Source organism: Daldinia decipiens (genome assembly GCF_022478715.1).
Source record: "Daldinia decipiens strain CBS 113046 unplaced genomic scaffold F4813scaffold_4, whole genome shotgun sequence".
Lineage (NCBI taxonomy): Eukaryota > Fungi > Ascomycota > Sordariomycetes > Xylariales > Hypoxylaceae > Daldinia > Daldinia decipiens.
The window spans coordinates 91,162-104,908 of NW_026054547.1; the positions used below are offsets into that span (position 1 = coordinate 91,162).

Below are 13,747 nucleotides of genomic sequence, written 5' to 3' on the forward strand. Positions count from 1 at the left end.
AGTAAGATGAGCAAAAAGTAGAAGAAAAATAGAAGAAGCTAAAAGAAGCTAAATCTTTAGTCGCCATGCACAGACCAACTAACCGAGGCGCTCTTTTCCGGATCCACCCGGGAATGAACGATCCAATAGAAGAGGCTATTTGGAGCCAGCTGACAACTTCCTGTGAGTTTTAATACCTAAGATAGATAAACTACCTACCTAGGTAGGTAGGTACCTAATATCTCTATCATTCATCTTTAAAAACGCGACTTTTAAATTAATTCTTGCCTCAATGATCGAGTAACTATGAGCTATAACTATGAGATATACATATATATTCAACTTTGCTTCTTTGAATCAAAGGGAATGAGTGCAGTCCACTTCTTACTTCGAACAGCACGATAGTGTCTTCGCCCCTTAATATGTTTTTGCCACTGATCTTCCGACTGAAGAGAGACATCACAGAGTTCGCAAGTCTTGACTTTAAATGCTGTTTTCGGTGCCGAATTATCGTCGTCGTAGGCCGTCAAGACTTCGCGTGCCGTGTTTGACACTTCAATTGGTTTGGCTAAAGCATGGCCATTTAAGAACTGTAGGCATATTCTCGAAGCAGGCTCAAGAACACTGGCTGAGAAATTATCGGCGTTGGAGCTGTCTAATAGAAACAGAAAGTCCATTGCCTCATGATCTTTCAACGCGGGGATGGTTTTATGTCGGATCCATCGTAATTGATATCTTGCGTATTGTCTCGTCGCGGTTTTGATATCTTCCAATCCAGCTAATTTTAGTTGATCTGCTTCATTCGAGCTCTTTTCATTTCGTTTGGCCTCGAGGAAGGACTCCATCTGTTTGTATCCTATAGACTGCCATACTCCACGTGTGAGATCTACAGTTTCGCCTTGCTCGGACCGCACTCGCCGGCTTTCGTGCAAAAGCTTCACCTCATCCATTAATCCATTTTCGTACATCTTATCCACTCTCTTGTTAAGACGTTCTTTTAGTCCCTCGGGCTCGGCGTATACCCAAAACATTAACGACTGCCAGGGATGTCTCGTTTGGGTGAACAACGCCCTTGCTTGCTTCTGCTCAGTGTAAATATCCGATGCCCGTCTCCCCGTAGTTAGATATATTTCGAGGGAACGCCTGATCTTACGTCGATCCTCGGGGTGCCACCGATCTGCCGTGTCGGGGTCTACTTCTCGAAGGCGTTTAAACATGGCATCGGTGGGCCCATCCAAGATTGGAAATTGTGTTTTGTTTTCTTCTTGGGGTCGATGATTCAGAATATCATCGTTTGCGCCTTTTATGCTAATTAAACCGTCTTCGAATAATAGGGCATGAATGTAATAGTGTGTACCGCCTACTACGATAGGAAGCTTGCCTCTACGCCGGACCTCGTGAATAATTCTAGTTGCCTCGCGTGCGAACACTTCAACATTCCAAGTCGGCTCATTAGGGTCAACTGTTCCTAGTAAATGGTGTGGGACACCTTTTTGCTCCTCTGGTGTGAGTTGGTTTGTGATAACTGGCAGACCTTTGTACATCTGCATAGCATCGGCATTAATGACTTCGCCGTTGAACTTGAGTGCCAAATCTACCGCAAGCTATAATTAATATTAATTTTGACAAGCACGCAAGGAAGTGGTGGACGACGGTAGAAACCTACATCTGATTTTCCCGTACCAGTTGTGCCCAGAATAGCCACAAGAGGCTCCTTTGGAAATGTCGTGGCCATTCTCCGCACATTTCTGCTAAGGAGGTGGGTAAGTTTTCGTGCTGACGATATCATGGACTGTAAGTATATGCATCGGGAATAATTTGAGCCATCGAGAGATAACTTTTACTAATATAATTGTTTTGTTCTGGAATGAATATCTAACTACAGCAAATAATCGCTAATTTTGACATTAGGTACACTTAGACGCCACAGCCACATTTATTCAAGGGTGTGGCCTTCTGATTGCCCCACAGGTACCTACATTTAGGTACCTAGCGTATTTAGGTAATCAGAGTACCCAAGTATTGTACAATACATTCCCAACGTTCTATAAGAATCCATGCTCCTTCCAATTTAGACGAAAGTTCAAGGGTCCAGTCTGTTTTAGGTTCCCCCAGCAGGCCGGGTATCACGTTAACAAGATTTGAAGCTAAGGTGCAGTGGGTCACGTGCTGCCAGCTGTGCAGATTGGCTCCACCTATCGCATAATGGACACATAGTTCAATTTGGGGAATTTTTTGATGCCAGATCTTTTACCTGTCGACTTGAATCCTTCCTCTCCTTTACCTCGAGAGAAAACATCGCGACAACCTCTACACTAATAAGAGGGCCTTTGTCGCTCACTGCATTTACTTTCTTTTCTACCTTCTCCTTTATTTTATCTATATTCTCTAACATTTATCACGATGAGTAGCTGTAAGTATATCATGTTTACTCGTCTCCTCTGCATCATCCATCCTAGCTCCCTCCTATAGCCTGTGAACCCTGTGAACCCTGCGACGCGACTCAATCGCTGCCATTGACTCTTCCAATTAGCTAACTTCGTCTTCATCAGTGCGGTTTCTTGATCTCGTTAAGCCCTTCGTGGCATTCCTGCCCGAGGTTCAGCAGCCCGAGACCAGGGTTCCCTTCAACCAAAAGTTGATGTGGACAGGTCTGACGCTGCTGATATTCTTGGTCATGAGCCAAATGCCTTTATACGGTATCGTGTCGTCCGATACCTCCGATCCTCTATACTGGCTGCGAATGATGATGGCGAGTAACCGAGGAACACTGATGGAATTGGGTATTACGCCAATTATCTCCTCCGGCATGGTCTTCCAGCTCCTCGCTGGTACCCACATGATTGACGTCAACCTTGACCTCAAATCCGATCGCGAGCTCTACCAAACTGCCCAGAAGCTCTTTGCCTTCATCCTCTCTGCCGGTACTGCAACTGTCTACGTATTCACTGGTCTTTACGGCCCTCCTTCCGACCTAGGCGCCGGTATCGTCTTCCTCTTGATTCTCCAGCTTGTCGTCGCTGGTATGATTGTCATCCTCCTCGATGAGCTCCTACAGAAAGGTTATGGTCTTGGCAGCGGTATCTCTCTATTTATCGCTACCAACATCTGCGAATCGATCATGTGGAAGGCCTTCTCTCCCACTTCCATCAACACCGGTCGTGGTCCTGAATTCGAGGGTGCTGTTATTGCCTTGTTCCACTTGTTGATGACGTGGCCCAACAAGCAGCGTGCTCTGCAGGAGGCTTTCTACCGCCAGAACCTCCCTAACATCATGAACCTTCTAGCTACTCTGGCCGTCTTCGCCGCCGTTATCTACCTCCAAGGTTTCCGTGTCGAGATCCCCGTTAAATCTTCTCGCCAGCGAGGTGCACGTGGTTCCTACCCCGTTCGTCTGTTCTACACCTCTAACATGCCCATCATGTTGCAATCCGCCCTTTCCTCCAACATCTTCCTCATCAGCCAAATGCTCTACTCCCGTTTCTCCGAGAACCTCCTCGTCCGCATGTTTGGTGTCTGGGAAGCGAGGGAGGGATCTGCCCAGCTTTCTGCGATCTCCGGTCTTGTTTACTACATGTCTCCTCCGCTCAACTTCCGCGACGCTGTTCTTGACCCCATCCACACCGCCGTATACATCACATACATGCTTAGCGCCTGTGCTATCTTCTCGAAGACCTGGATTGAGGTCTCCGGTTCCAGCCCTCGCGATGTTGCCAAGCAGCTGAAGGACCAAGGACTCGTCATGGCTGGTCACCGTGATCAGAGCATGTACAAGGAGCTGAAGCGCATCATTCCTACCGCTGCTGCTTTTGGTGGCGCTTGCATTGGTGCGCTTTCTGTCGCCAGCGATCTTATGGGAGCTCTTGGCTCCGGAACCGGAACTCTTCTTGCCGTCACGTAAGTCTCGCTTACACATTCATACATTTTGTTTACTAATTTTTGCTTATAGGATCATCTATGGATACTTTGAAATCGCCGCGAAGGAGGGTGATCTCGCAGGAATGAAAGGGATGATCATGGGATAAGCCTTATGATCACTGATCTGAATTTCTAATCGACCGTTATAACGGCGCAAGGTCAAAGGTGCTATTCTTTCACGCTGCATGTAATACCAAGGGACAACAAAAGTCATGAGGATTTCCACAAGGGCGGCGGTGCTTGGAAAATGTATCAATGGCGGTCATCGGTCATTTTCGTCGAGGATTTTTTAAATTCCTCAGACGAAAAATGTATTAGCTTACGTAACAATATTAGTCATGAAAAGTACTAAGTGTATATCTTGTTATGGTCTTTGACGATGGATATTTCGTCTTATATTGATATTCCCGTCTGGAAGCCTAATACTAGCATCTAAATTTATCCAAACTCGGTAGATGCTGCTTAGTGAAACAAATTCACCACGAACCCAATATAGAGTGCCACTTGGCATTTGGTCCATACCATGAATTAAATAAAAAAGGATGACAAGAGCATTGTACAGTTTGGAAGAACAATAAAGAGAATTTTATAAGTCCTATTAAGCTCCTGTAGTTATAAGACTCATAATAAGTTCTCATCTTGAACCAAAATGTGTCATGGCGAAGTATACTCTTCTACATAGCACTAAGAAATCACAGAATAGGTGACCTTTTAGGTCATTTCACTACTGAAGCTATACAATCTGTTAAAGGGTTATAACCCCCCCCCTTTTTTTTGGTCTATTTTATTACTTTTCTACTTTTTTTTTCTTTTCTACGAATTAATTGACGGTAGTAGTTAATATAACGGCTCATCTATCATCGAAGCTAGCTTCTATTCCAAATACAAAAGTACTTGGATAGAACTAGATTCTTTTAGATGCATCCCGGGCATCTTGAATGTCCACAAAGCGCACATACGGGAATTTCCACCGGAATGCGGTTCCCGCATTGACAACATCCCCAAGCGCCGTTTGCCTGTAAGGAGGTGGGCTCCTGATGTACGAGTCCCTTACCTTGTGTCATAGCTCCACCAGCCATTGTTGATGTAAATAATAAAGGGTATTTTTTATGGGAAACGAAGTATAGTTTGTGGGAAGAGGAAGTTAATATTTCTTATAGGAAATAATACTCTTGAACTGAATAAGTCACTTATGGTGTTGTAAGGTGTGGAGTGATTGCTATGATTGTGAAGTTGAGAAGATTGTGTTTGTTGGATGATTCGATATCTCGATAGAAATCTTGCATGCTTATATAGAATTGATGGGGCAGGCTACTGCTATCTAACACATAAAATGTGTAGCTGTATTGATAGCTTGTTCCCGGACATACTCGTATTTTTCTGCATAACAAAGAAATTGGTTTCCTCAACTTTTCTCTCAACGTTGTTCAGCAAGTTCCACGCTGGTGAAGCTGTTCATATGCTGTAAACTCACAATATCGTTATGTATACATTCAACTTGTTTAACAAGTGACCTAAACCTGAGGCTATACCACAGATACTATGCTAGGTAGCGCATGCAGCAGAGAACCGATTAAAACCACAGGCCATAAGCAACAACAAAACAACCACTCCAATACAAACCATGGATGACGCAGTGAGGCTCAGCGCAGACAGGTTTCGTATTATATACGAGGAGAGCTTCAAACTATGGTCTAGCCTATATCATCGTGCCATCAAAGACCCCAGCTTGCCTACCTCTTATCTATCCCTTCCGGACTTATTTCGCCTACACCCCTCCTTCTCGAATAGCTTAGTCTTGAAGCACACCGAATATGCTAGTTATAGCAGCGTGTATGCCACCGGGTCCTCCACTTGGGGATCACAGCAGACGAACTGCAACTATGGGCCACCATCTTTTCGTCAACAGGTGCAGATTGATGTTATCGCACAAGATCCAATATTATTGTCCATCGCCAAGACATCAAATAACAACCTCAGCTTCGCGCCGTGGTTCATTGCTGGTCATCAAAACTATATCGCCGTCCTCACTTTGGCTTGGACTTATATTCTCTCTGCTCGCTGGGTCGAAGTAATGTCCGAACCTTGTTCTCTCGTATATTCAAGCAATAGTGCAGCAGACTATGAAGATAGCATGACAAGCTCTGAAGTTGATCAGGACGTAGTCAGCGTGGACATTGGTGATGTTAGCTCGGATAAGTTTAGATGGTGGGCTGCAATTCTGGCCCCTGAACATGGTTGGCAAGCAACTATGATTTCGAGGGGGCGCATATTCCTGTCTCCTTGGTCAATTCGCCTTCAATCTGGCCCGAGGTTTTCGTTATTATACAAAGCAACGTCGTCAGCTCCTCCACGCCTGTCCCACTCAGCCCCGTCATTTCGAACCGCTAGCCGTTTTCTTTATAGCTTCTGTTTAAAACATAATATTTCAGATCAGAGCTATGCTGCACTCGCTGCCGTCATACTGTTTCCATCCATGGAAAGCAGTCAGCCACTACAACTACCAGCTCCCGCGATTAACGGCCGGAACAACCCAATGATAACCACAGCTTCCCGAATTTCGCAACATCTTCACTATGAACATCAACCGGGACATGAATGGATGTGCCAAGGAAACCACTTAGACAGGCTTTTAACTTTAAGCTGTAATATTAGGGGTGTACGATCAATGTTGCTCAGTGTCTTCTATGACCCCGGCATAGAATGCAACGCTGTAACCCCTTGGCTTCAAGGAGCGGTAGCTTCCATTGATTCTCTAGCTTTAGATAAGCCCCTTATTCTTGGGCGGATGCTTATGGATCGATCACCGAAGCTCTCTTTCCTATGGCTCGGTATCACTATCCTTGGGTTGCAGAAGAAAGTCTTACAAGACGCACGATGGGGGCTCATCCCAATTGACCTTCACTCTTCCGTATGGTCGTGGACGGTGCAATCATTTATGCAACAACCTATATCTTATCCTTTAGTGGTCAAAGGATCTATATCCCGCGCCGATGAGTGTTGTCTGCCCTTCCTTTCTCAATCTGGGTTTCACAGCAGGGTCCCTCCCTGTCAATGAAAGCCGTTTGGGAATACTCCACTCAATGACACTGATTTAGAAGTACGAATTCATTCCGAATGCAAAGGTCATGGACTTCAATATAGCGGCTTTTCCTGGGATTGTATCACCGATGAAGTGCCATCGCAACCCACGAGTAGCATTGCTACATACACGCCGCTAGGTCTATCGCTCACACAGAGCAGTGAAGACATAGAAGAGGTTAATGTTGACTACACAAAGCTGGATCGTGAACATGAGGTTATATCAGAAAATGCAACTCGAAATATCTTCAGCTGGCTATGCATTGATGGATATGCATCACACGAGAAGGATATTTGGGAAAGTAAGTGGTTTGAAATCTTAAATTCTGATGATGACGACGACGAAGAAGATGAGAGCGGGGGCAGTTCTTACAACGGAGGTAGGCATTCCTCGCGTGTAAAGTCGTGGATACTCGAGTCATCTATAAGTGCGCCATCCCTTAATTAGTATAGACTATTTTGTGTTCTCTATGCTGCCTTCATGATTTCCACCGCCCTTTTCAATCTACATACGCGATTATCATCAACATAGTCACTTTATGTTATCTATATAAATGTTGCTATAGAAGTACGGATAGTCTAGGCACCATTTGCAAAGGACCTCATCACCTACCTCTGCACCGTAGATATTTAGAGTGGTTATCTATATAATCCAGCATATTTCAGACTGCTTACGATAACATAGGTATAATAGAAATTCAGACTAATTATCGTCATTGATAAGTATATAAGAAATGCTAACGATACATCTAAATATGAGCCGACACGGGTGTAATAACAAAAGACTATAGTTGTGAATAGCTTGTTGTCCCCCTCTCCCACAATCGTGAGAGCCCCCAAATACTTATAAGTTACATAGGTAGGTAGTAGATTGAATATTGGTGGCATCACAATCACTACCTCACACACTACACCATGAGCCAACTAAGAAACTGCCGAGCTTCTTAAGACCCGGGTAACCGGATAGCCCCTGTAAGAATACACGGGCGGTTACTATCAAAGATTGGTATACCACAAAACCTTAGTGACTCCGGATAGGACCGAGGTCAACTGTCCATCGAAGATCTGGCTAATACCATTGGGCTGATACTCCATATTTATAAAAATTATTATTCGACGATGCAGCAGGGCATAGGGACGGGAAATTCACATTGGCATTTGGGTATGCAGTTTGATTTGGAATTGCCGAGCCAGCCAGGCAGAACATCCCGAACTGCTTACAGCATATGCGAATTTATAGAAAACCTCAAAATTAATGGACTGTAATTGGCAAGATAGGAGTTTTGAGGAGCCTGGGATTGGAGTATCGTATGTGATTCGCGGAAGACTGTAGTATCCGCCACTGGCTAAATCTATTAATATAGAAGCAATTCTAGATTAAACAACTAGGATAACATGCAGCGGCATATGGAAGAAGTAGTCACTGAACCGTGTATTTAGGAGTTATGTCCCAGGTTATCGCGCAATGGGTCAGCACCTTTCTACTACAAGCTTTCGATCCTCGTAGACAGCAACAGCCATTTCGCCCAAGATGCAGTGGAAAGCCCTCGCTCTTGCGCTCCTCGTCGAGCATGGCTCCGGCCAAATGTTGGAGATGCTGCGTTTCAGTTGCTCGCAGCTCGTTGTCGACCGTTTGGATCCTTTAGTTTCACCCGGCTCTATCCCATCACCGCATCTTCACCAAATCGTCGGAGGTAACTCCTTTAACGCCACCATGGAGCCGATAGCACACGACCTGCCCTCCTCATCAACATGCACCAGCTGTACTTTCTCGGAAGACTTTTCCAACTACTGGACGGCGGTTCTGTTTTTCAAAGCCCGCAACGGGACGTACAAGCGGGTTCCTCAATTCGTCAGCGAAGGCCTCCGAGCCGACGGCGGCATTACGATTTATTATATCCCGTCGACTGACGCCAAGGAAAAAGTTACCGCTTTTAAGCCCGGCTTCCGCATGCTTGTTGGAGACGCCGCGTTACGCTCCCCAGGCGAGGCACGCAAGGTGTGCCATCGCTGTATGCCGGCGACAGGAGACAACAGCAACATAAACTGCGGGGCTCCGGACAGCCAGGAATTGCCTACGGGGTTCTGCGAAGGAGGTATACGCTCAGTCATCACCTTCCCGACCTGTTGGGATGGGAAGAACCTGGATAGCCCGGACCATAAGAGCCATGTTGCCTATCCCAGCCCGGGATCCGGTGACGTCGGTGTTGGCGCATCTGGTACTTGCCCTGAAAGCCACCCCGTTAAGATACCCCAAGTGATGTTCGAGGTTATGTGGGATGTAAGTTTTATTAATATATCTTCTCACTCGATGTTGGAGTGACTGAGTTACGCTCTCAACTCAACCCCACCAAGGATGCCGTATAAGATCCATTTGCTGATATCGTATCCGTCACAGACCCGACCTTTTAACGACAAGAGCATATGGCCCGAGGATGGCTCGCAGCCATTCGTATGGAGCACAAATGACAAGTTAGTCTCTAGAAGCACACCCGTCGGGCAAATTATTCTAACAACAAACGTGCAGGGATGGATATTCGCAGCACGGAGACTACGTCTTCGGTTGGAAAGATGATTCGCTCCAACGAGCCATGGATTCTCGATGTAATGGCGCCGTCTGCAATCAGTTGAAGACCCAGTCCTCGGAGGAAGCAATGAAGTGCACCAAGCCGCGTGTTGTCGAAGAGGATGTTGACGGATGTAAGTCATGTCTCCTACCTAGCTTTTATATAGTATTCCAAAGTTCCTAGTTAAGCTAACAACCTTATAGGGTTAACTGAAATCCCGGGCATGTCAATGTAAATTGTTATTATAAAACGATAGCTTTGCTTTAAATTTACGAAGGGTTATGCCTTGATTTTATAAAAGGCTATTATACATAATAACCCTCCTAAAAGTCAGGCAAAGTATACCTTTATTTATCCAGACATGGATCAATGGAGGATACATGCATATAATTAGGTACCTTTATTACTTCTTATTTATTACGCCTCTTTGTGTGTATACGCCCCATCTGCTGCATCCTGTCCAAAAGTAAACAGACTGGCGGCTTAACGCCCCATTAAATAATGTTGAACATCAGAGGGACCTGTATTTTCGCACCTTTCTCTACCAATAGCCGGACCATCCTTTTGCGCCCGTATCTTATTGCCCACGCTAACGGCGTTTCTCCTGCGCTATCCTTAACCTCCAGGTCACAATCAACTATATTTTCGATTTCTCTTAGAAGATCAAAGTAGCAAGCTATATGTAACGCAGTTGCTTGCCCTGTGCTAGGGCGATGTAATGGGCTCGTCCACATGAAGAATTCGGCTGGCACTTTGACTGGATCTGGACTTTTCAAAAATGACAGGACCTCCTGGCATAACGGACTGGCACGGACATGATGCCCCAAACTTTCTATAACATACTCATACAAGGGGTTTGACCAAATTTGCTCTTGGACCCCGCCTGAAAACCATTGAAAAGAAAGGTACGCAACGCAGACTTTCGTTATAGAGAGTTGCGCTTCTGGAAACCATCGGTCTTGTGTTCTTTCAAAGTATTCTTGGACTGTATAGTGAACTAACCGAATAATATTGCTTTTTTCGTCGATAGTGACTAGCCCAGCACACACCGAGAGCATCAGTCCGATATCTACGATATTGTTTTCGTCAATTTCTTGGTCGCCAACCTCGACGGCAAGCGCATGTTGGATCTCCAAAGTGGTTAATGGCCTTTTGGCACAGGTGATCCACGATAAAATCCGGATCGCGAGATCTTTGAAACCTTCTTCTTGCCCATTTATTCTTTCCATCGCCGTCTCATAGGCACTATTGAGGATTTTTATCTTATTTTCTTCCGTTTGCAGTCCGCTTTGCTTTCCAAAATCATCCAAAGCGGTCTTAAGCTTCCTGGGGGTTGTCTTCGAGCGAAGAGATCTAAGGTATAGTTGTGCCAATAGGAACCTAAGTAGCCATCAGCACCTGTTCTACTTATCCAATGCTATTCTAAATACACCTACATTCCATCGGCTGCATCTGAAATAGTACGTATAATTTCGTCTTTTAGTCCTGGTTTCCCAGCAACGAAGGACGGTAACTCCTCTATATGATCATCAACGTACTTCTCCACATCCGCCTTGCTTGCGCGGATCTCCAACGTCGTATAGCCTTTGAAGCTCGCCGTGATATCTGGAATGAACCTCGAGGTAGCTAGAAAGTTCGTCTCGTGCTTTTGTTGGATATTAAAGATGCCTGAGATAAGTTTGGACCCAGTACCATTAGACACCTGGCACTCATCAAGTGCATCGACGATAACAAACACTCTAGAGTAAGAAGAGATGACTGTTTCCAACGCTCCAGAGACCTCATAGTTTGATGGTCGCATCCCATCTCGTCCATAGCCCTTGTAGAGGTTCTTTACCGCATCCGGGAGGGATGGTCTCCTTTGCGCAAGCTGTTTAAGTAAACTCAGGGTTATATCTGTCATTGTCTGCCTAGACTGTCGTCGAAAGTTGCAGTAGATATATGCAATGCCAACCCCATTATCGTCTTTAAATCGACTAAAGAGGTCATCAACAACTATAGAAGACAGAATTGTCTTGCCAACACCAGGGATACCTGGACAGAACAGCGTCTGCTTCTTCGTATCCACCCATGATCGATACTCTAGCGAGTTAAGAAACCAGATCCCAGTATCCGGCTGCCTTCGGCTAATGAAATCTGTTTGCTGAGCATCATAGTCTATTGGGGTAAGCCAGTCAAGAATCACACGGCGATCCTGGTCTTCCTGACTTCTTGCTAGATTATTGATGGTACGACTAGAGCATTGCTGTTGAAATGAGACTAGTAATTGAATATTCGAAGTTATTCGGCTTCGAAAGTCTCTGATTTCGCTAGCGTCCCACCTAAGCCGTTCCCATACCCTTTTCCCTCTCTTGATACCATGCTGTTCTGATCCCAATGTATCATACTTCGAGATTGCCTTTCTGAGATCGTCTAGGACGCGTTGACAGCTACTCGTAAACTCGCCGAGGTTGCGTTTCTGCTCGTCGCTGAGCTCCTGGTTTGATATGTCATCATCATCTTCAACGTCTTGAAGTATGATCATGAGGCTTCTGATCCTACGGAAAATTTAGTGCTCTTCCATCATAGGTGCCCAACGTTCGGAGACCGACTCAGCCGAAATCTCTTGAAATTGACTCGGAGCTCCGGCAAACTCCTTTCGGACTTTGCTAGCCAGCTCAATGACCGCAAGAAAGTCACCGATACTAAAACCGAAACTCATATTTACAGTAACCTGATCGTATTGAGATCTCAGTGTAGAAAAGATACAGGTGCGGTATTCTTAAGGAATAAGTCTTGAGAGGCAGACTGGATTTGGGGGCGCGGTTTGAGGTGTTTGTTCTCGCACAACCACACTCATCCAATTATCTACTTTTAATTGGCTACGGATGGGCGAATCAATTATTAAGGGAGAGATAAGAGATATAGGCAAAATGAAGCATAAAAGGGTTGTTCCGTAAATTCAAGTTATATTGGAGTTTTAGACTCCAGCATTCATATGAACCTGATATTGAACTGGTGTGGTGCCACATCGCCAAGAGCAAGGGTATTATTATGTAATCTTAGGTCACAGGCCATATAAAGGTCTAATATTCGTCGTATTCTTCTGATCAGATAGCCACGATCATCATCATTCAGTTATGCATTCAATATAGACACATTCGTTATTTTCCCATATTTACAGCTTATGGCCCTATCTTGCGTATTTATCTTATATATCCTATCCGATCAGTAGATCTTTACAGTTCTTTCAGAGTATAGTGCTATCATCAGCTGTTTAGGGCCTTTCACGAGGATCTAGACGTTGAAGTGATATGCCATACTCTGCAGGAGATACCAACTCCTGTTCAATATTCTATTGAGGTTAATAGGACGTACATTATCAACCAGCATATTAACAGTAGACCTCACGACCATACTGAAAGAAAATTCACCACAGTTAGTAACCAATTTAAGCTCAGCCATCGTAGTAGAGCCTTTGCTCTCCGGTGAGAGTGTGCGTTATATCCAATCATGGCGGTCCATACACTGAGTACCTGGTACGTTAGTTGAACCAATTAGATTTTCAACTTACTAGCCTAGTGAGCAATGTGCGATTCTCGTACTTCGGGAGACAGCATTAGTGCTTAGGGGGTATGAATACAAAATTGAAGAATCTATATATAAGAGTCTGTGGGTACCTAAAATAATTGAATGTCTGAAAGTAGAAACAACTAACATTTTATATCTCGCCTTTTTTCATACTTGGGAAAGCATGTTAATAAGCATTTTTCATATGTTCAGCCACTAAGATTGGCAGTGTCTCAATAAGCTGTATCCATGTACCCAAAGGCCGTCTTTCAACCAAGGTGAGAGATATTAACATATGTATCGTCAGGCTTAAGCATAAAGTAGGGTCTGATGACACGGGAACCCCATATCATGCAGTCGGTCTAGATCACGGTGTGAGAAAGGTAGGCGAGTATCCGTCAAACATACGCATGTCGGGGGTAGTGGTGGTAAAGAGTGCGGATATAGATATATGCTTTTTCTGTCTCTTGTTTCCGACCTTCGGCATAGCTCCCTAACCTATCATATTGGATCACTTACTGCCATGTATCTATAAAGTTTGAGATACATATGTACAAAGCCGTTAAACTTGCATACAGCATAACAAATCATGCCTGAGACATTTCAAAGTTCGAACCGAGATGGGTAGCCATGTGTAAAGACAGTGTTGCATA

The 13,747-nt window shown here is 44.8% G+C and overlaps 5 protein-coding genes across 5 annotated transcripts; 3 read left to right on the forward strand and 2 right to left on the reverse strand.

Moving 5' to 3' along the window:
- Window positions 1–317: 317 nt before the first annotated feature.
- On the reverse strand, window positions 318–1,714 carry F4813DRAFT_385667 (putative tRNA isopentenyltransferase; the record flags this gene model as incomplete). Its single annotated transcript, XM_049246285.1, has 2 exons — window positions 318–1,583; window positions 1,646–1,714. The coding sequence occupies 2 exons, from the start codon at window positions 1,712–1,714 to the stop codon at window positions 318–320; spliced, it is 1,335 nt and encodes a 444-aa protein (XP_049103095.1).
- A 310-nt stretch (window positions 1,715–2,024) lies between these two features.
- Window positions 2,025–4,340, forward strand: F4813DRAFT_218803 (SecY subunit domain-containing protein). Its single transcript, XM_049239773.1, has 3 exons — window positions 2,025–2,392; window positions 2,532–3,876; window positions 3,929–4,340. The coding sequence occupies exons 1-3, from the start codon at window positions 2,383–2,385 to the stop codon at window positions 4,002–4,004; spliced, it is 1,431 nt and encodes a 476-aa protein (XP_049103096.1). The 5' UTR covers window positions 2,025–2,382; the 3' UTR covers window positions 4,005–4,340.
- A 1,016-nt stretch (window positions 4,341–5,356) lies between these two features.
- On the forward strand, window positions 5,357–7,428 carry F4813DRAFT_399203 (uncharacterized protein; the record flags this gene model as incomplete). Its single annotated transcript, XM_049248147.1, has 2 exons — window positions 5,357–6,947; window positions 6,999–7,428. The coding sequence occupies exons 1-2, from the start codon at window positions 5,522–5,524 to the stop codon at window positions 7,424–7,426; spliced, it is 1,854 nt and encodes a 617-aa protein (XP_049103097.1). The 5' UTR covers window positions 5,357–5,521.
- A 960-nt stretch (window positions 7,429–8,388) lies between these two features.
- F4813DRAFT_399205 (uncharacterized protein) lies at window positions 8,389–9,780 on the forward strand (the record flags this gene model as incomplete). The annotated part of the gene is made up of 4 exons (XM_049248148.1): window positions 8,389–9,259; window positions 9,377–9,450; window positions 9,506–9,678; window positions 9,749–9,780. The coding sequence occupies exons 1-4, from the start codon at window positions 8,510–8,512 to the stop codon at window positions 9,778–9,780; spliced, it is 1,029 nt and encodes a 342-aa protein (XP_049103098.1). The 5' UTR covers window positions 8,389–8,509.
- A 259-nt stretch (window positions 9,781–10,039) lies between these two features.
- On the reverse strand, window positions 10,040–12,246 carry F4813DRAFT_378815 (uncharacterized protein; the record flags this gene model as incomplete). The annotated part of the gene is made up of 3 exons (XM_049245377.1): window positions 10,040–10,925; window positions 10,982–12,082; window positions 12,137–12,246. The coding sequence occupies 3 exons, from the start codon at window positions 12,244–12,246 to the stop codon at window positions 10,040–10,042; spliced, it is 2,097 nt and encodes a 698-aa protein (XP_049103099.1).
- Window positions 12,247–13,747: the final 1,501 nt, after the last annotated feature.

What these genes read in the sequence shown, in the direction of transcription:
- F4813DRAFT_218803 (XM_049239773.1), top strand. An exon ending in GGAACTCTTCTTGCCGTCAC is followed by an intron (nt 3,877 to 3,928) that starts GTAAGTCTCGCT and finishes TTTTGCTTATAG; the next exon opens with GATCATCTATGGATACTTTG.